The sequence below is a fragment of the Lathamus discolor genome, chromosome 5, assembly GCF_037157495.1.
Source record: "Lathamus discolor isolate bLatDis1 chromosome 5, bLatDis1.hap1, whole genome shotgun sequence".
Classification (NCBI taxonomy): domain Eukaryota; kingdom Metazoa; phylum Chordata; class Aves; order Psittaciformes; family Psittacidae; genus Lathamus; species Lathamus discolor.
Window position 1 is genome coordinate 42,411,232 of NC_088888.1, and position 22,624 is coordinate 42,433,855.

Here is a 22,624-nt window from a genome sequence, read left to right on the forward strand (position 1 = left end):
TCCAGCATTTCAAGTTAAACAGAAGATGCTGAGTTCCAGGAGCCAGAGACATGAAATTACTCCTTCATTTCCTCCATAGCACACTCTTGTTCAGATGAGAACTTCAGTAAGTCGCCAGCAGGGTCTTTTCTGCTTCATTTGGAGCTGAAAAAGCTTAAGTTAAGAAGTGTTCCATTTTAGGATTTCTAAGAAATTGAAGAGAGTCCAGAAGATGGTCTTAAAAAGGAAATACTGTGAGGAGATTTAAATATTCAGATGTTTTTGTATCAGATACTAGTAAAGGTTTTCTGACAGTAGGTGGAGTAAAGCACTGGTAGAATCAGAGCAGATATGAACATTTTTATGAACAGATTGGACAAATGGCAGCCCTAGTTTAGATACATTTGGTTCTCCCTTATCAAGCTTCTCAATGCCCTGGGTCTTCTGTAGCAGCCTTTATTGTCAGGCTGGGTGCAACCAGGGCTGTGCTGCATCACCAGATATTATCTGGTTATGCATTATGCTGCCAGGAGGACCCTCACCCACCAGCTGCATCTCTGTTCACTTCCAGCCCACTGACTTCAGCCTCGGAGTCAGCTCAAGGCGAGTCTGTCTTCTGTCAGGGAATAACTTCAATATTTTCCCCAGAACTACCATTTGGGATAGTAAATTGATAGTTGTATCTGTTGATTCGCTGCTTTTCTCACAGGCATCTGTAGGCTAGGGTCCAGCAGTGCTGCATTAGGAAGGGCTGAGAAGGTCTTGAGGTGGGGACTACTTCCTGCTCAGCATTTGCAGAATTGAGTATGTGCCATCCCTAATTGACTTTATTAAGGGTCATCGTCCAAGCAGGCTGATTTTCCACCTTCCTTTATAGAGACGTGTTAGCAAACAGAATTAACAGATGAACTGTCTCCCTGCTGTTAGTTGCTTTGGAGTTCATTCTTGATTGCAGTATAATGGTCTGTGTCTTTGGTCTTCTGGATCTGTGCCCTCTATGACAGGATAGTTATTTATTGCTTATGCACTTCTTCCAGCTGGCAGGCACTCTCCCATTTTTTGGCATAATTTCTATTTTTTCATATATATTTCCCGTACTAAGATGATTCTTGGTGAAAACCACAGAAGTTGGAAAAGAAAGATATGAGAAGGTGCACAACTAAGAAGTGATGCCATTCTAATTGATAACACTGGTCTTTGAAAAATTACCAATATGATTTCTGATATAGAGAGGAGAGAAATACATCCACCTGCATATTTTCTCAATGATGTACATCATTGTAAGTTAGAAAATAGGGATCTGCAAATGTGTTTAATGTTTGTCACATCTAAATAGAAGTGTTGTAGGCATACTTCATCACCTCTGCTATGTTAATGCCATCAAAACTTTATATATGAAGGAATAACTTATGCCTGCACTGAATGAAAATGTAGATGGCTAGCAGAAGATCAGCTGTTTTGTTAGCTGCTGCTTCACTTGCAAAGATGCCAGGAAGAAGAGTTGAATACATTGTTGGCAGAAAAGCCAGGCAAATTAGCCCAGCCAAAGGAGTTTGTCAAAGAGAAAAAAAAGTGAGAATGAAACTTGGCAGCCTATTTGCCTATGTGGTCTGGGGGGGGGGGGGAAATGAAAAACACTTATTTTGCCAGAAAAAAAGTGGAAAGTCAATTCAAAGAAAACACAGAATTATCCTCTACAAAAATGGATTGGATTTGCGTGGCAAGGCTTTGGTAGGAGCTGGGGGGAGCTGCAGGGGTGGCTTCTGGGAGAAGCAACCTTCCGTTGCCTGTGATGGTAATTGGTGAGGGGTCTCTGCCTGTCCTTATCTCAACCTATGAGCGTTTAGTCCAGCTGAAGAAGGGGAGTGAAGTGGCTTTGGTGGGGCTGATGTAAGACAGCACAAATTGAATCTAAGCAAGCCATAGGCTACCCTAGGCTGGCTTTAAAAAGTCAAGTTTCCTCAGTAAAGCACAGTTGAAAGAAGACTTAACTGAACCAGCCTTCATATCTTTTATCTTTTTTCTCCAGATTTTCATAATACAAATTTCTCGTGAATAATTGTACTCATACAGTACAGGCTTTTTTAATTAAAGAAAAAATGTCATACTATGAATCAAAACAAAATTTAAATAACTTTCAAGTGTAAATGTCTAGCTTTGCCAATTCAGTTACTAAGGAAAAATATCAAGCTTTGAGGGAAGGAATAGAAGATGTATACATTCCTTATTTTACTGTCTCTGCTGATATTTTGGGTTGATCTCAAGTCATCTATTGTTGCAAAGGGTTCTATCAGCTTCCTGTCACCTCTTTCAAATGCAGCATTAATGTGCTACCCTGAAGCATGTGAAATAGAAATATTTAGTGTAAGTCTCTAAGCCGTGCTTGTAACCATAGGTGAAGAAGTCTTAGCAGATAGCTGCGGGGAGTTACAGCATTGCTGCTGCTCAGTGGTGCGCTGTCAAGGTGTGCTTTGCACACCCCAAGGAAATGGGGCAGATAAGAGATGACTGTACATGTTATCTAGATTATAAGCCAGTTTTGTTTATGAGAACACAGTCATGCTACACATAGATAACAGCAGAGTGGTCTATTCAAACCTGTAAGTTTGGATGCTGTTTTTGGGCACAGAGGTAAGGTCAGTTTCAATCTAAACATGTTGCTTTTCAAAAACTCATTCCCTGGAGGTGAAACTGAACAACCCCATTTCCAGGGTTTCCAAGGTTCTATCACAAGTACCAGAACTACTTTGAAACTTTACTTTCTCAAGTCAGCTAAGAACTTGCAGGCAGCTGCCTCCACCCTTTCTCAAGATGTCTGGTGAACTTCCCACTGCCTGGAGGGAAGGAGAACTGTCTGGCCTGGCTTCTCCATCCATCGGGTCTCTGAGATGGAAACTCAGAAGAGGAAAGTGCAGCAGTCCTGCTCATGAGTGTGCCATGCTAGAGAATGAACAAAAATGCTTATTTTCCTTTAATTTTATTTAGGTTAAACATTGGAGAACTGTGGGTTCAGGGTTTTCTTTTCAAGTTTCTAAAGTGCATTTTTCTTTAAAGAAAGATTTTTCAAAGCAGGCAGCTTTATATTCCACACATTTTTAACATATTTTTTTCTTGTATACATGGTTGACTGGCTTCAAACCAACGTATTGGTGTGACTTGCTACTCAGGCTGGTTATATCAAAGAGCTTGCTCTCAGGGAACAAAATGTCTTTGGAGCCTTCTGGCTTTCAGTAGCCTAGCTAGACAGCTAATATGGAGAAGAGCTGAAGTGTGGGCACTTGAATGTTGCCTCCATCTGTAGCTGTCAGCTGTTTCCCCAAAACAACTGTGGATGTGGTAAGAGTCCTTTCAAAAATAGGCCTGTGAATAATGAGGAAAACTTAGTAGGGTCCGATCACTGTTTCCAGGGACTCCCAGGGGCTTTCTGCAAGACACCAGGTTGGCCTTTGTAGCTGCTGGCTAGTGACAGCATGCTGTCACTGTCCCTCAGGCCCCAGGACTTCTGTTCAGGACTTCTGTTCACTAGCTAGGAATGCCAGTCATCAGCAAGTAGTTGACGTTATTGTAGCTTGTAGGTAAGCACCACAATGTGTCAAAGCATGGGGTTAACTAATGGTTCACTTACAGAAGTAATCGTTGTAGGAAGCATCTGAAATATTGGAAAAGAGGAGAAGGGAAAAGAATCTGTTTCCAGATAATAATAAGTGTGAAAAATTATTTTGGAGGGAGAAAGCCCAACATACTGATAAGAGCACTTTGTTTTACAGGACAGCTTCTGTTTTGAGCTACTCTTTTAAATAAAATGGGTGGAAGACAGCAGCCTGAATCAAATGAGCTGGCTCTATGGGGTGCTTTTGCTCATCCAGTGTGCTAGGAGTCCCGGAAACTTCCTACAGGCTATCATTTTGATCTCTTCTGCAGGCTGTTGCAGTGTCTTCTTCTCTAGCAGTGCACTGGGCCTTATGGAAGTACAGGTGATGAGAGGGCTCTTCTCTTCGTCCTCCGGTTGCTTCTGCTTCTGCTTTTTGTCAAATACGTGATTTCGCTGAAGGCAAAGAGAAGTTGAAGAAATGATCACGAGGGTTTTCAAGGAGCTAAAGAGATCGAGGATTTGTTTGTTGGGTGTTTTTTAAAGTGTATTTCAACTCCTGAAAAATACATGGAGGAAAGGAACTTGAATACCTGCAAAGGTGTGAAATGCCTGTGCCTTCTTTCAGGAGCTGTACAAAAGCATTCGGAAGTGTCTCTCTTCAAAAGCAGATGCACCAAGTGAGAGTTGAAAGGAGTATGATCTGTGACTGAAAACTAATTTTAAAATGCAAATCATCACTCAGCTTTCAAATATACAGGTGCTGAAGTTAAAATAACATAACATACCTCTTGACTGTTAAGCAGGAAAGTAGTGGTTAAAGCTAGCTACAAGAGGTTGTCTTTGGGGAGCACAGTTCTACCTACTTGGTGCTCCAGGCTCTTCTCTGTTCCATGCTCTAGTTCCCAAAATCCTGGCACTGGCCTCCATCTGCTGTAACATCTGTCTTCACAGGGCAGACCTTAATCTGTTGCATGGACCCACCAGAGGATTAGCCTGGATATCTCTTACAGCTATAGTCCTCTTTTGCAGCAGTTTTGATCCTCTTCAGAGTGAAACACAAGGCTCACCTCTGCTCTCTTGTCAGTAACTACGTGAGATCTGCCAGGTAGCTAAGAAGAGAGAAGTCCCTGACATCTGTGGATTTCATGGTGCCACAGACGAAGATGCTGGGAGCACGGGTGGCTCTTGCAAAGGTGTCAGAATTTGGGCATAGGGGGACAGGCAATGCTGGGGTGAAATGGCCACATGCTCTGACTGTTTCTCAGTTGCTGGCAATGGCATTAAATGTGACCTGCATCGCTCGGAGGGAGACATGCCCTGTGCAGCTAGGGTGCTGGGGTGGCATTGTGGCATTTCCATGAGAATCCTCTGCTTTGTTCATGCCTCTGGTAGAAGAGCAGAAAGCATCAGAGGGAAAGCAAAGGATTTCTGTTACTTTCTGAGCTGGTGGAGCCTGTACATGAGTGAAGGGACAATCACAACTGGAGCAGGGGGTTGTCTGGGGACAGAAACCCATGTTCTGGTTAGCCAAATCAGCTCTGCCATCTCGTGGAGCTTCTCCCCAAAATGCCAGCTGCTTGCTCTGCCACCTTCCACTGGTGTCCAATAGACTTGTCCAAGTTGTCATTTATAGAGGACTGTCATTCCATCCCGTTTGGCACTGATCACTCCACCTGGCAGCCCTCCTTGGAGGGGCTCAGTACCACAATAACATGGGCTGGGAGCCACTTGGCTTCAGGTGTGTTAGCAGTACTGGTTTGGGAGGTGATGCCCATGTCACAGCTGTCTGCTGCCAGTGCCGTTAGCATAGATGCACAAATAAATACCAGATCCCTCCAGAATGTGGAAGCAATTAAGATTGTCTTGCTGTTGCGTGTTTCTTGAATACTTAACTGAGGTTGAATTGAAACATTAAATATCACCTAGTGAAGTAAAACCACCTCTAATTAGCATCGATAATGTTTTGCATTATAGTTTCCATAAAAAATATGTAAATATTATGCTTCTAAATAAGATCTAGTAAATCATGTTGCATTTATATTTGAAAACCTTTGTGCCAACTTTACCTTGATTTTCCAATATCTTCCTGCAGCCTTACAAAGTAGAAAGCTGTGCTTTTCCGTGTTTGCACTCTGAACCCTTTCCTAAGATGTCCTGTTTCTGTTTTCTTCCCTGTCACTCTGTAGCCACCCAGAGCTCCCTTGCTGGGGTCAGAGAAAGCGGATTTTATATTTCTTTTTTCAGCGTGGCCGTGTTTAGTTCGTATGATGCAACGTTGTCCTCAGGATGTAGCGGTCAGTTTGACCTCTTCACAAACACCAAGCAAGTATGTGAGAAAACATTTTACAAGCCATGAGAGGATTCTCGGAGGCTCTCAGCAGACCAGGAGAATTTTCCTTGGCTGGCAGCGGTGAGGACTAGACTGCGCCGCTGACTGTAGCGACGCATGAAGAGCAGCCTTGTGAGCAGGAGAGGTCACCCTAGACTGGGCTCACTCACTGGTTTTCCACGTCGTTTCATTTCTTTTCCCTTTATGGAAACTTGAAAGGTATTTATTTAGGTTGCTGCTTCCTCTGTAGCCTTCATGACACACCTCAGTTTCACATCTGCAACCTTCAGACTGAAGTAAGGAGCGTTCACTGTGGCTGGGCTGTAAGCACGGTCTCCTGGCTTCACAGAAGCTGCAATATCCCACAAGGGCAGGGCATGGAAAGACAACATGTCATATTTTTCATTTTGGTTGTGAAAGAAAGGCTGGTTTTATGGCTTCCCATAGATAACGGATGATTCATGGAAATATATCTACAGGGGATGTCTTTATTTGAATTAGGATTCCTCATTTAAAATTTTTAGCCGTACTTATAATTGCCGTACATCCATAGTAGAATCTGGAGGTTTTGTAATTCATGGTTGTGATCCTAAGGATCAAGAAATAGGGAGTGCTCTGAAGCCAAATAATTGTTTATTATTTTAAAAAACGTAGGTGTTAATTCTAGTGGACAAAGAAATCTTTTTATTTCCTCCAGTATCCCTAGGATTTTATAGTAGGAGTGGTAAAAGAAAGCTCTCAAAGCTAAGGTCACCTGTTTTTGTAAGTGGCATAGTATCTGCTGCGAGTTAAAGAGATTAACTGAAGGAAATTGTTTATTGTTCTACAAAAAGTACTTCAAAGTTTGCTCTCTTCGGAGAAAAGATGAATGTTTCTTGGCTGGGTGTTACTAATGAATTTTAGATCTTATGTAGGTGTTTCTGCCTTTCAGTTAATCCATCAATCGAGGGCGAGCTGGCTTGGACATAATTTTAGGTACTCTCAGGACAATATTTCACATTCTTAAAATTCAAGCAGTTTATGAATTCATTGCAGGTCTCTGCAGGTTCTTGTGGAAACTGAAAATATAGAATCATAGAATCAACTAGGTGGTAAAAAGACCTTTAAGATCATCAAGTCTAGCCTTTACACCAGGACTGTCAAGTCCACTACTAAACCGTTACCAGTAAGAGCCGAAAACATCCCTGAAAAACATGTCTGATGGCATCTCTACTAAGAGCACAATAAAACTTAAAGAACTGCTATTTTTAGATATTTTTTTTTTTATGATAGGAGGGACACATTCCCTGTGCTACCTTACTGTGCCACCAGTATGTTTCTCAGTAATATTGAAAGGATTGAGAACGGAGGGCCGGTTAGTGTCAGCTCAGAGACTTGAATGTCAAAATTCAGGCCTTGACCATAAATTGTCTCATATGTATTTAAGGCAAGCCCTTATCAGTATGTTTGAATACACTGGGGGGAGAAGAGAAACCGGGTTGCTCATATTCCGTATGACAATTTTTATGTTGTTTTCTTTGATGGTTCCTCACCATGAGGTTTACTTCCTCACCCAGGATCTTCTGATGTTCTTATAATATATGATATGCATACGTGTAAGACAGAGGAAGAAACAGGAGCGTGCTTTAAAAGGCTTACAGACCCAAATGCGACACTAGTGAAGTCAGGCATGAGGGCTGAAGTTCTGGGAAGAGCTTTTCTGCTTTGAGATCTTGAAAGCAGGTGTTGCAGCTGGAGGCCTGTACCCCATGCTGCCCTGGGTGAGCAGTGGATGCTCTCCATGTCTCCCATGCTGCTGAGCACTGCTGTTTTCCAGAGAGCCTGTTGCCCACTGAAGTGTTCTCTGTTGCATTTTCCTTACTTGATGAAGTATGGATTTGATTATTCATTGTTTTGATACTGATGTGCATCAAGCTTATTGCATTATGAAGGCACACATCTTGAAATAAGAAAGGTTTTGCAAAGATGAGATCCTTTCATTTTTGCTTATTTTGTCTGCCACTTTTTTCCTTGTCCTGTACATCTCTTTGGAATCAGTGGGTCTGCTTGCAGAATAAGGGTCGATTAGACTAGGTAAACATAGTGCAATTCCGTCGGCTTGGAGGTACTTTTACTATTGCGCTACAGTAAAGGTAGAAATGGAATACGGTTCCTCAGGGTTCAGTAGCTATGCCTAGTCTTTGAAAAATGATAAATAGCTTCTCATTAGATGAACAGTAAATCAGGAAAATGATAAATACTTTCTAATAAATGCTTTTCTCAGTGGGGGTTTACACAATAGGCTCAATTCTGAGCATCTGACGAATGAACAGAATTGTAATCAGAAGTGATGTATGTTTTTCAATCAAGAGCGAGCGGTGGAAATTACAGCTTATGTTTAATCATTCCTGTCACTGAATGAAAGAGAATGGGAAAAGAAAAATTAAATAATTGTTGTCTCAATTTGATTTATTCTGGCTACTTCAGATTTTCTCCCGGGTGTATTTAGAAGTGTCTGAAAATAATCTCCTGAATATTCTGAATATTTTAAATATAACTCAGTATGAAAGCTGATCCAGGTGCCCTGCTTTGAATCACATGGAAACCTCAATATAGTAATTGTGTTATTTGCAGTAAGAAAAAAAGTATGTGGGGTTTGTTGTTTTGTGGGGTTTTTCCCCCTCCTAAATATTTCTAATGATATTTAGAATCCACTTTGATCAGTGGATGACTTTTAAGGTATCTGGGATAACCTCAGCACAATTCTTTGACTCTGATATGACTTTAAAAAATAGAGATAAACCACTGGTTGATAGAGAAAGGAAAATGCAGTGTTCAACCTCTCTTTCTTTAATTATTTTTATCTTTCCTCCCCCACAGGACATTAATGTATGTATCCTTGAAAACTACCCTGAATGTTCCAATCCTAGGCTATTTTACATCATACCGTATTTCTGTGGACAGCATCCGAGATGCAGGTAAATATATACAAGGTATTCCCGTTTGTTCAGCAATAGCTACTGCCAGCAATTTGTCAGCCGCTGGTAATAAGGAGGCAATGGTTACTTGAAGAGAAAAGTGTAAGTACAATGTAGCACTGGATGTGGCGACTGCATGCATATATGCTGGCGTCAGGAGGGGAATGCAAATGTACTTCTCTTTTCTTGGTGTAATACTTGAATAATTCATTGAATCTGGACGTATTTATGTGGAAATTTTTTTTCTGCGTTGGCAAGGTGAGAATGGCAGTGACCGTGTGTGCTCATTACTCATTTTACTGCACTGCAGTTCTGCAATACATGTTTTAGCTGTGCTTAGATACTTGTATGAGATCTGTATATGAGTAATTCCAGGTTTCTATGTCCACGTAAGAAATAGGAATCATATTTAAAACTCGTAAAGTGCAGCCTTATACTGCTGTAATTGACCTAGCTTATTTTTAATGTGTCTGTTCTGATATTGCTGTATTACTAATTCTGCGTAGTGAACTTTAATGTAACAATATGTAAATAACTTTAGATATCTTCCTGTTTTCAAGTACTTTCATATTGTTGGTCACAGCATGTTCTTTATTAGGTTTGTTCAGCTTTGAGGTATTCTGTTTATTTATTGTTACTGCTTCTCCAGAGTGGGACAACTGCAGATGTTTTCAAAAATTTCTTTCAAAAGCCATACTTTTTTTGAGCAGTAAAAACCCTTGAAAATGCTTTCCTTCTTATGTCTCGGTTTCTAAGTATCTTCCTTGTAAAATCCTGCTTTAGTTTTTTGGCATAAGTGAAGTCATGATTAAGAAGCAAAACAGATGCATGACTTCATTTTCATTACACTTTTTTTCTTAATGTATTTTGGCCTCACTTGGCAAATGCTTATGGTTGCATATTTAACTTGTGTGCATGAGTACATTAACAACAGTCACATACCTGAGTACTTTCACCACGTAGCTCTATGAGGTTCCTAAGCAGTATACTGAAGTACCGTTTTGTAGCTTGTTATAGATGGGTTTCCTATCATGCCCTTCCTTCAGGTACTTCGTAGTCTCACAAGGAGCTGCAAGAAGGAATCTTGAAAGATTTGTTAGGATGCTCTGATCTCCCAGAAAACGAATCGGTGCACAGAAAGGGGTAGGAAATGAAAAACCTGCTCCAGATCTGCTCTAGCAGGAGTAGGAAGCAATAAGGTTTTATAAATGTTATCAAAAGACATTCTGACAAATGTTTGACTATTGCATAGAATTTATAATAGCCTAATGGAGCCAGAAAAGAGGTGCAATCCCCAGCCACTCTCTGATAGCATATGTGACTCAGGTGTTCATCATATTAGGTGGACCCTGTGAAAAAGCTGATTTCCTTTAATTTGGGACAGTGGCATTATATCCCCTATCAAAATGAATGCTGACTGCTGCTCTCAGGACATAATTAATATAAGTTAGCCTAAGGGATTTAGGATTCTTATGCTTGTCTAACCAAATTCTGCTTCCAGGAAACTAAGAAAGAAGCATAAAGTTTTACTGGTGTTCTGCCGCTTCTTAGAATCATAGACTAGTTAGGGTTGGAAAGGACCTCAAGATCATCTAGTTCCAACCCCCCTGCCATAGGCAGGGACACCTCACACTAAACCATCCCACCCAAGGCTTCGTCCAACCTGGCCTTGAACACCACCAGGGATGGAGCACTCACAACCTCCCTGGGCAACCCATTCCAGTGCCTCACCCCCTAACAGGAAAGAATTTCCTCCTTATATCCAATCTAAACTTCCCCTGTTTAAGTTTTAACCCATTACCCCTTGTCCTGTCACTACAGTCCCTAATGAAGAGTCCCTCCCCAGCATCCCTATAGGCCCCCTTCAGGTACTGGAAGGCTGCTATGAGGTCTTCACGCAGCCTTCTCTTCTCCAGGCTGAACAGCCCCAACTTCCTCAACCTATCTTCATACAGGAGGTGCTCTAGTCCCCTGATCTGTTGGGGGGAAAAGAAAACTTCTGTTGGGGGAAAAGATAGAATAACCCTAAGCTGATCTTCAGAGCAAACAAATGTGAAATCTGTAGCAGAGCCAACAGGGCTGTCAGGGGTAATGGAAGGAAAAGGGAAGCTCATGGACACTTTGGCAGAAGTTAAAAGGACAAGATGAGAAACAGGCCAGTAGCTTCCTGTGTAGTACTCACTGAGTAAAGCAGGTAGTGGTTGCTTGCAACAGTTCTCCTGATGTGGTTCAGGGACACTGCCACCCCTTAGCACCCTTCATCACCCAGGGCAGTCGTCCTCCTATGAGATGGGTCATGCTTCTGAGTTGAAATACAAGAGTTCATAAGTCTGAGTGTACAAACGACTTGGTGAGAGATGTCTTCAGAATGGAGTATTTCCACACATTGATTAATGTCCTTCTAATGTGATCATGTTTTCACAAGCCAAACCAATTCTAGATGTACAGGAACGCTCAGTAAGCCATTGGGGTTTGGTGGGGGCTTTTTATGCTCTGTTGGAAGTGCAGCACGAAATATTTTTTTATTCAGTTGTGTCCTTGGCTTGAATTTCTGAAATAAATGCATATTTAAACTTTTTTTCTTTTCCCTCCCCTTTCCCGTTCTGTCCCTCCATTAATTTCATACAGGGAGCCTGGTGAATGGGCCCTTGAAAGAGCAAAGCTGAACGTTAATGAGAATTTCCTGCTTGTGGGCATTCTGGAGGAGTTGGAAGATGTGCTGCTTTTATTAGAAAGATTCTTACCTCATTATTTCAAGGATGTGCTTAGCATCTACAAAAACCCAGGTAACTTTTTCCATTAAAAAGCTATTTTTACAGAAACTTCGGCAAAATCTGCAAGGCTGCTGGAAGATCCGTGTTTGTCTTGCTTAGTCAGTGAAGGGATTTATCTCCCTTTCGGGGAGCAGATATGATTGATGGGGAAGGGTACATATTCTGCTTTTTTTTCTCAATGTTGCTGTGTAGTTTTCATTCCCAGGCAAGCACTTAGTGCTTCAGGGACCTTGTCACATGCCAGAAAGCTTCCCGTTTACCACTGGAGTGGCTTTCTTATCTTTTAATTCTGTCATACTCACCTGTCAAATAATACTGTCAAAATATTCTCAAAATGGTGTCAGCAATATCTGCGTAAGTGAACCTGCAAGAGGTGGTTTGGGGAGCTGGGAGCTTTGGAGATTCTCTAGCACCAGGATATTTATTGTCCCTCAACCTTGACTAAGAGTTGAAATGAAATGAACCTTCAGTTAAGGTTCTGAGCTCAGGAACTGAATTCAGGTAAAGTACAAAGAAGAATGTGTATTTATGGCATGCTGAGGAAAAAGACTTGGGATGCTTGAGTAAGAGAAATGAAAAGAGAGCATCTAATATACCCCTTAATTTGCACCCTGCAGTCAATCTGAAAGGGTTCTGTCTTCTCTGCATCAGTCCATTCCTCCCAATGCTTATTTATTGCTGACTTCATTAGAAGGCAGTCTTGTGTCCTATATCTAAACCAAGAAATATTATGCTTCTGTGCGGCTGTGCATGTCATTCCAGCAGAACTGATTTCCTGCTTACATTTGGTTGGGCTATCAACATCGTATGAACCAGGGTGGGGTAAAAATTCCCTTCCTGCTTGGTGCAAGAAGGTTGCATTCATGTCAGTGTGAAATGCCTACAGCCACTGAAATGCGTGTTTCGTACCAAGTTGTGTATTAAAAACACATGGATCAAACATTTAATTTTGTTTGTAATGCATGCAGATGATGGTTGGCTTTTGATTGAGAACAGCTATCACAGTAAAATGTCACTTGGGAGAAATCATGGGTTTCTGTCTCTAACCAGAAATTTTGGGTGACTGTCCACCAATCCCTGCCCCCAGGATGCATCTTTGAAGATTTTGTTTGTAACAATGTTAGAGATATTACAGGGAAAGCATGGCATTCCTCCTCTTAACATGATTTCACTGAGTCATTATCTGCTTTCAATAAAACAGTTAAGGCAGCTATTTAGAAGGGGGGGGGGTGTGTTACTTTGTTCTGGTTCTGTATCCACCCATAAAGCTGTTTTGTTCAATAGCAGACATAAGAAGAGCATGGTATGGTATTGACATGAGAACAGTGCCCAGGTTTGGAAAAGAGTTATTTTTATTTTCTTTGTAAATTAAAACCAAAAATGGCCTATGTTTGTAGCATGTGGAAGTTTTCCTAAAGATTTACACAACTTAGTCTCCAAGGTTTTCCCATGGGAATGTTAGACAAGAGAGAAGCAGGGGATTAATAGAAGGATGCTCTTTTTGCAATGAGCAAACTTTTCTTTGGGACTCTATAAGACTTCCTCAGTTGTCCTGTTCACCATAGGTTTTCACTTCTTGTGCAATGGGGGAAGCTAACAGATAGCACACAGGGTCTCGATTTTCATCAGGTGCGAAGTAGCAATCTCCTGGAATCATTAAGTGCTGGATGATCTTTCTCTTCTCTGTGGTTATTCCAGTGTCCAGGGTAGATATAACACCTTATTTCAGGACAGTGATTTCCTTTGTGAGTTCGCATGTAAGACTGGTGTTGTGTCATGTCTGAAGATTAACCTCTTCAGTATTCCCCATGTGGATTAAACTTCTGTTTTACTTTTCCCATTCACTTATTGACAAGGAAAAATAGAAAGGAAATGGTCTCCTTGTGTTGACTCTCTCCTTTTTTTGTACATGCCTATGTTTGGGGGTTTTTTCAGTCATAATTATTTTCAGGTTATTTCTGAGTTGGTGCTAATGCTTAGGAAAAACTTAACAGAATCAGCCAGGGGGGGAAAAAAAACATATTCCAAGTGCTGTGCAAAAAGTCCTGCATCATTCTCCTAAGTGCACCTTAGACCTGATCTGCAACACCCTCTGCTGTTGCATCATGAAGTGCTGGGAAGAAGAGATGTTACTCTGCCCCGCTGTGTGGTGACCTTTTGTTGCAACTGATACTTGCAGATTAAATCTATACAATTGACAAGTTTTGCCTTCTGACCTGCTGTTCCACCCAAGATACTCTTACAGCAGTCTTTCCTTTTTTCACATAAAGAAAATAAAGGTTTTCCAGAACTTATCTTTAATCAGTTGAATACATTGACATGAGAAAAGGACAATGAAAGGTGATTTCAGTTCCAGGTCAGTGAGTCTCTGCACTCAAATCTACTGCAGTAAGAGTTTCTGGATTAGACACAGTTCAAAAACTGGATTTGTAGAGCTGCTTTAAAGCAGAAAATAACTGAAGGAAGGCGATTTCCATCCAGTGTTGCCTTAGTAGATTATATACATTAGAAACCAGAGAAGAGGATTGGTTATTGCTGTCCCACCATCATCATAATATAAACAAAATGAAAAACAGCCACCTGTCATTTTAGGAAGCAAACTGCTGAATGTTATCAAACCCACGAAATCTTGTGTGCATTGAAGATATATCTGCAGGAGTTCTGGGTTAAACCCTTTCTTCCAAAAGCTAGGACTAACCTTCTTTGTTACAGGTGCTTTGGGTAGTCACCAGATCACTACAGCTCCCACCCAAGAGCAGCTGTTAATACTGGGAGCTTTCACTGTAGGTTGCTGCTAATAGAAAACAAGAAATCTGGAAACTTTCCCTAATCTCTTTCTTTTAACTATGTGAACCATATTCAAGCCTTTTTGTTTCTTCTGTGTCTAGTAAAATTTCTCATCTGAGACAGCATGTAACAACATTTATTAAGGAGCTCTTGCTCAGAGTCCTCCTCCTAGCTGGAAAACAAAACCAGTAGCCTTTCTACCTTCCAGAACACTTTGCAGCTATTGTTCTGAAGCACAAGGTCAGTATAACAGTGGCTCTATTGATCAGATAGATAATGGAACATTTACATCAGAGAGCACAGAGTGTGTGTGTGTCTGCATACGTAATGACAAAGGTAACTGCTTAATCCAAACTTGAGTGCTATTGCTGGTGATGCTAATCATTTATTATACATAAGCTGGCAGAAAGAAAGTCTGAAGAAAGGTAAAATATACAAAAAATTAAAAACTGAAATTAAAAGAGTTGCCTTGTTTGGACATTATCACTAACAGTTGATTATTGAGGTCTTTAATATATTTTGCTTGCCAGCTGCTATGTATTTGTTCCCTGATGCTATTTCTTTTCAATGGTGTCACATCTGAAACATACACCAATTTTTCTCAAATGTTGTGAGTTTAAAAAAGTTGGCAGTTCTTCATGACAGGAAATTTTAGTGTCAGAGGACACCAGGAAGATAATTTTATTCATAGCATTAATAAAAACATTGTGTTTAGCTAATCCCTATGTCAAATATTTTGACTTCTGTGGTTTATATCAATGTGCAAAACAATGTGAAAGTTCTTTGTGGTGCTAAAGCTTTCATTGGAACCAATCTGGTTTTATCATGCAGAATATTTTAGAGCTACAGGCTTCCTGTTTTTCGCCTTTTCCTCTCTGTCATTGAAATGAAGTATTTTCTTGATGTTGGTACCAAGTCAAAAATTGCAAAAGGACCCTCTTTTTGATGTCTGTCTTGTCTAAAGTGACAAACTCTTCCTGCCTTGACAGCTAGAACTACCCTTGACATGAGATCAAAAGGGAAGAGTGGGGGTGAGGGGTGCCAGACAGATTACGGGATAGATGAATGGATTGATAGATGGGTAGAATAAGTAATAATAATAATAAACAATCTTGCTGTGTTTAGTAGATTTCTTTGTTAATACAATAAAATTTGCTCCAATTTTTTTCTTTCTTTTTTGCCCAGCATTGGAGCAGATAAGGACCAATTGACCAATTGGAGAGCCTTGTATTATGTTTACTTCAAATTTGGAAGTTTTCCTTAACTCTTTGAAAGGCCTGAAATAGCTATAGCATAACTTTACATCTCCCCTCACTTTCAGGAGCACAACTGAAGGAAAAATAGTTGGTCAGTCCTGTTCATTTTTGCTAGTCCTGTGATATTTGCTGGCTATAGCTCACTTTGGTAGCCTGGCTGGTGGCCAGAATACTTACACAGTTTCTTTTGAAATAGGTGCGTGTTGGTTTTGTATCCTGGTGGGTATAAGTGGTAGAAAAGTACACACTACCTATAGACAACGAAGCATGGATTTTTTTTTCTGCCTTGTCAAATTCTGCAGTATGGGGTAAAAGTTTACAGGATGACAAAGAATAGGCTATAAAATGTTCTTCTATTACCTCAGATGCAGCCCATATCCTCTAACCTTTCTGCAGGAGTTCATAAATTTTCTTTGGCACCAGGAGCCCAATAAAAACACCCCTTCCCAATACCAGGGAAAGAAAAAGAAATTGTTTCCTGAAAGTTGTGTTTTGCATGGAGAATGTGGACATCTTAGTCTAAAGCAAGAAGATTGGTTTAAGCTTTTCAAACAGTGAATTTTATTGAGTGAAATTCCTCACGCTGTCAGCTGGAAGAAAATATATTGTACAGGTAAACCATAAAATGTGCTTCTTTTTGAAAATGCAGTGAAAATGTTATTCTCCAGAAGAATTACATTTACAGGGAATATTTTAAGCTCTAGTACTAATATCCTGGATAATATGATCCTGCTGATTTTTTAAATCCATTCTGTTCATGAATGCGAGTGAGAGTCTTGACATTTTCTGTTTATAAGCTTCCCCTTCTCTTTAACCTTAGTAAGGAGAGAGATGCTGACATTTGTCTTTTTTGCAAGGCTGAAATCCCATGAGGTAGATGATGAAGCCTTAGTTGAAGGAGTTAGGAAAAGGGTGGAAGTCTTGCATAGTGCCAAAGGTTGCTCCTGTGCCAGGGCAGCACTGAAGATGGGGCATGCCTTCCCATGGTTCCTGTGCTGGAATGTGAAAAGAACATGTTCCCACTCCTTGTCAAAACAAAACTCTTTGCAAGTGGAGAAGGATGAGAAAGGCTTTTTCTTTCCTTATTCCCCCTTCGAGGCCATCACTTTGTTAGTAGTGCTCCCTGTTGTCTTAGGTAGATAGATACCTTTAGTACTAAATTCTTGTGGCAGACTTTCTCCCACCCTTTTCTTGGGGTGCTCTGGCAAGATGTGGATGCTGTGCATTTGGAAATGCTCTGGAACTGAAAAGTTATTGCTGGAAAAGTTGCTGTGATACAAAGAAAGCAAAAGGAGGGCTGGAAGATCCCACTGTTCTTTTTTCCCCTCTGAGAAACTGGAATTTCTAGCGTTTGCCAGCACAATCTCCAAGAGAAAAAAATCTGGGTAAGAAATGTTGAAAGAAGTCTGATGGAGGAGAGGCAGTGGGTTTTGTGCAGTATCCTTAAATAGTGATCATCTTATATTGTGTCTTTGTTCAGCACAAAATGAAAGGAAAGGAAAAATTAGGACAGGTGACGTGCAGCTTCTAATAGTCTGCCTGCTTCTCATGCCCTGTATTTCCTGGAGAAGGTTGTGACTGATATGTGGAAAGAGAATATATTTGCTCATCTCTGGTGTGCAAATGCACAGCCCTTCTCTCTCCCACAAGCATCTGCACTCTTGATGTGAGAATAAAAGCAGCTTGGATTAAATTTATATGATAAGATTTTTTTATATCACTTCCTTGCATGTGTAACTTTCTTAAAACAGAATCTGGGAAAACTTCGAACACATTCAAATGTTCAAAACCTTTGGAGACTCCAAACATGCTGTTTTTTCACCTCACACTCCAAAGCAACTTGGCGCTTTCCCTAAATAATATTCTCAAGAGGAATTTCTGGCTATGAAGGTTTTCTGCAGAAGAGGAAAATTGTAAATTTCACATGGAGGTAGAATACGAGGTTGGACCTGGGGAGCAGTTAATTGTACAACGCTTCCATGGCATGTTCCCATCCGTTATATGAAGCTAACTGTATGCGCGACTTAGAACGTTTTGTCCAGAAGGTGGTGTAATCTCCCTGCTTGTTCAGGACTTTCAGGGACTTGAACGTAGTGCCAGTGGTAACAGCATATGTGAATTTACATTCTACCTGGGTGGCGGTTTCTTCTTCAGCACCCAACATCCTGTTCTGAAAATAGAAAATAAAACTAGGAAATGTGAACAAACCGTTCCTTTCTTCTCCCTCTGAAGTCTGAACTGTCAAAATTACATAGAAGAACACTCTAAAACAATGTGTATGCAAAAACGGGCAGTTTAAGCTCCAGGAAAAGTTTTAATTACATGTTTTGTTTCTTGTAAAACAAATTCCCACTTCTCTGCGTGCAAAAAAGGCAGGGAGAGAGGAAGAGTCCCAGTGCATATCCCCAAGGGTGTGTGTTCCCAGTTAGGTCGATAGCATCTAGGACATTCTGTGGATTTATTCAGCTCTCTAGTTTGATTTATAAAGCTGAAGGTATTATCAAAAGCTGCAGAAACCTCATTTAGTTTTTCACGCATGAAAATACAAGGTTTGGAGGGCAGCGACAAAACCGGATTGCCTGACCTGGGGTGCCTTGAAGTTAGTGGATGCACCAATCAGTGATAAGCACAATCAGTGGAAATCTTCTTTCCTTCTCCAATGCCATAAAAGGAAAGGATGTTGTTTTCTGTCTTTCAGAGGTTCAAATCCCATTGTGAATGAATTAAGCAGTTTTAAGAATAGGAGCTCTTGGAAGGGTTTGAGCACTTTTGGGCTTTCTCATGACTCCATGTTTTTCAAAAGATCCATTAGGTCTTTGGGAGATTTGCCTCAGAAGCATAAGCTTCTCCGTGGCAAGTCCTGCAGCAAAGATTGGCAGCTCATAACAGCTGTGGTTCTTGTTCTGCTGAGGAAGGTGAAGCCACTCCAGACTGTGTGTGTGTTGCATGAGAGACAGAATTATGGCACCAGAAGATTTATCCAAGATAGCATCAGTCTCACTGCTGAAATATGAGCAACAGTAAAGGTGCGGCAGGAGAGTTTGGCATGGCTTTCCAAGCCCACGTGGAGCTTGCGCGCACCCAGGCTCAAGTTTTCTGTAGTTATGGTTCCCTGCTGGTTGGAGTTAGCTCATATGTGGATGGTCATGCAGCAGAGTTTTTGCATTAAAATACCTCTTGTGGTCCAAAATGAATGCACATTTTGAGATGAAAAGTGAGGTAGCTAACAGCCTGCTGTGACATTGACACTTTGGGTAGATCTGCTCCCTGAGCTCATGGTGCAGGGAAGTGTGATTTACAGGTCTATCTGCCAGACATATTAGTACGGTTCTGCTTTCTTCTAGGGTCAAGATGGTTGGTTGACTTTATAAGTGCAGCAGCAGCAGCAACAATCACTTAGATCAGGTGAGGAACTGGCATATTTCATGTTGGCAGGGGACGGAGGGCATAGAGCATGGTTCGTGAACTGAAGAAATGAGGAGGGCAGTGTTGATCCACAGAGCCTCTGCCCAGCACTTCTGGCATTTGAGGGGGTTGGCCGCCTTCCAGATCTCACCACTGAATATGGCAGAGAAGGATATGGTTTATCGGCTTGGCAGTTACAGTGCAGATTTTTAAAGCCTAATTTTAGGCTTGGATTTTCATGTGAGTTGAATTTGTAAAGGCTCTTCTCGGAAGTGAGTTGTAGAGGAAGGGTGAAGACCATGTTCCCTTAAAGTCATCCTTTGAAAAACCTAGATCAGATGTTTCTCCTCAAAAGTTTCTGGGCAGTTGAGCTCAGGGACTGGCTCTGACAATGTATTGTCACCAACACCAATAATGTATTGTAGAGATAGGCTAAGTATTTTTTTTTTTCATAGAATTACAGAATCTTTCATTTCTTTGTGCTATAATACATGTTGTATATACAGTGCTTGTGCTCTGCAGTCTTCTACCTTTTTCCTACACATCTCCACCACCTTTTTCATATTGCTATTTCCCATTGACTGGCAAGGTCTTTACTTGAAGCCAAACACGCTTTACTTTTTTGCCTGGTCTTGTTTGAGCCTTTCTTCATGAGCAGTTTCCCTTTTCTAAACTTGTTGTATAATGCATATATACCTGCAGGATTATGGAGGCTGAGACCACCTTTGGCATTGTCTTCATCATTTAGTGCAATTCCAAAAGACTTCAGCCTCCAGATTTTTCATTTCATCCCACATCTTCATGATGCTTACATTGTTTCAATTTCCTTTCATCAGACCTATTGATGGGCTGTCTGGTTTTGGACTAAAACCACACAGATGTAATTTCATACTTTGTGCAGTTAAAAAAACTAATTTGTGGTCTAAATCCCAGGGGGCAGCCAGCCAAACCCTTGCATCCCACGTATCAAGAATTCATGTGTATTTATTTGTGTGTCAGGAGATCATTTTGAAGGGTTCATGCTGGTATCTTTCAAGCAACTGTCAGGTTTATCCAATAAGCCTATCAGTCACTAAAGATTTGTTTTGTAAGAGTGTTCCTGCTATTCATCTGAGGTTGATTCCCTGATGCATCTTTTGGATGTTTCCTGTTCCTAATATAACAAAATGAAAAACCCATGGACAAGCAGCTTTGTTAAAGCTCTGGCACAGAGGGAAAGCTGCATTCAGATTCAGTGTTAGCTATATCTCATAAATAATCCTGGGTCACTGATGACAAAACACCACAGACATTTTAATGACAGACAATTAAAGCTTTCAATGACAGTTCATTCCTTCTTGACTAACTAAATAAAATCATAATGCTTTTTTAATCAGTAACATTCCAGCTAAACCTCTGTTACTGCTTCTGCTTTAAAAATAGCATTTGAATGAAAATTATGGCAGTAACAGATTATGCAAATTGCTTCTTTGACAACTTTAACCTCTATTCAGGCAACAGAAGGCATAGAGGACAAGGCAGAGCCATTAAATCCCAGTTAATAGGCCTACTTCTGTTCCCAGCTGCAGCTACAGCATATTTGCACAGGTCTTCATTTCACCTACACAGAATCAAGCAAGTTGCACAAGGTGGCTGAGGCTGGAATCTGGAAAACTTTTGTTAATCATAGTACAAAAACAACTGGGAATTTAGCTCAATTATCATTGTGTCCCACAGCATGTTTTCAGGGTCAGTGTTCAGGGAGAAACATCTTTTAACTGAAAACTGGGCAGTTTTGGCATGGAAGACACAAGAGCAGGACGGAGAAGATCACAGAGCTCACTGTCACACTGCTTTTAGGAGCATAATATTTTCAGTCTTCAAAAAAGTCTGTTGTATTTTTCCCTCACACTAATTGTAAGTCCTGCCCATTGTTATCAATGATAGAAGTGGCTTCAGGTTAAACTGATTATGCATATCTGTGAGGCATCTTGCAAGAACAGTGGGAGTACCATGAGCCAATAGCTTGGATGGCTCAGAAATGTTTTGGAAAATATTAAAGTAACTACAAAAAAAATAAATTTAACTATAAAAATGCTTTTACCTGTATTTTTTGGACAGTAGAGACAAGCAGCCGTTCCTTAGGAATTACTTGGGTTTCCACTCAAGCACCGTGATTTATAATCTAGTTTTTACAGTGATACAAATGAGCTGCTATAATAATTAAAATGCTGTAATAATTAAAATGAGGAAAACATCAAAGAGTGTAAATTCTGACAAGTTAGGTGTGAAATTATAGCAAGGCATTTTCTGGCATGCAGCTAGCTAAAAGCATTAAAGCTAAAAGGTTTGCTTCAGCCACATCAGAACTAGGCTCTAGAACTAGAACTAGCTGGGAAGAGGAAGACAGAAAATAGCTGGGAGAGATGGAGGGGGGCACTCACAGGGAAGAGACATAGCCAGAAAACATCTGCAAATACAGCAGTTACTCCCAGAGGACACAGTGTATTGTGCTCTAAGTCATTTTAAGACCACTGTTATTGCTGTTAGAAAAGGGAAAGAATTAGTAGAATAAATTCTAGCAAAGTGCAGTGTTGGCCCTTGATTACAAAGTGGTAAGAATTAAAATGAAGGTAATAGATTAGCAGTGTGACTCTCAGCTACTACAGGAGTCCTTTTGGTATGTCTCCCAGCCAGTGCTCCTTCCTAACGGGGTAATCTGCTCACTTGAACACAGCTTCACACTGTGCCTGTGCTCCTTCCTCCAAGCCCCTTTGCTTTACCTGCCCTGCAGGCAGTTTGTGGTGCTGGATCCTTGCCCTTCTAAGAGTGAGTCTTGGAGTTTATGCTTCCCTATTTATTCTCCCAGTTGGAATTTCCCAGCCTTTTTGATCTGCCCTCTTGAAAATTTGTTCTCCAAGAAGCTATAGCAGGGGAAGAAGGTTTTGCTGTATATGGGTAAGAAGATTCCTTTTCTCTTCTTTTTTTTCTGTAACTGGAGTGGAATCACAAATTCACATATGCAGTAAAAAAGAGTTTCCTCCCCTCCACTGCTGTCTATACTCATATTCCCTGTCTCCTCCCCTTCTTCCAAATTGCATTCCCATTGTGTCCTTTAATTAGTGTCTTCTTTCCAGTCGGGCTGCTTTTTCTATCATCTCCAACATTTTGCACAACTGTTACTGCACTTTATAAATCTCATCTGTTGAGTTGTACTGTATGGACTCGACTTTTCAGTTACTTGCAGGTGCCATCTATAATACAGGTAACAGATTTGGTGTTAGCATGTGGCACTTATTTTATCCTCAGCTATCTTTACTCGTTGGCAGTGTCAGGCGTGCTGCTGTCAGAGCTAGTATTCACCAAGGATCAATGTGAAACTGAGATTGCCAATGCTGTGGTGTGTCCTGTCATTCAATCAGCAGCTACTTTGGGGAAATGGAAGGTAGTTAACGTGACTCCAGGCTTTTAAAGGGCTGCAGTGGTTGCCTGGATAGCAACAGATGAAAGAACCCAATTTATGTTCTGGTAGAACTGTAAAAAAGATGGATTAATAGACAGTTGGA

The 22,624-nt window shown here is 40.8% G+C and overlaps 1 protein-coding gene across 1 annotated transcript in view; it reads left to right on the forward strand.

The window, feature by feature from the left end:
* UST (uronyl 2-sulfotransferase) overlaps nucleotides 1–22,624 on the forward strand; it is a 157,345-nt gene that overhangs the window by 114,091 nt on the left and 20,630 nt on the right. Inside the window, exons 6-7 of the mRNA XM_065680536.1 lie at nucleotides 8,760–8,857; nucleotides 11,486–11,643. Coding sequence (XP_065536608.1) covers nucleotides 8,760–8,857; nucleotides 11,486–11,643 — 256 coding nt within the window. The remainder of the gene's footprint in view (nucleotides 1–8,759; nucleotides 8,858–11,485; nucleotides 11,644–22,624) is intronic.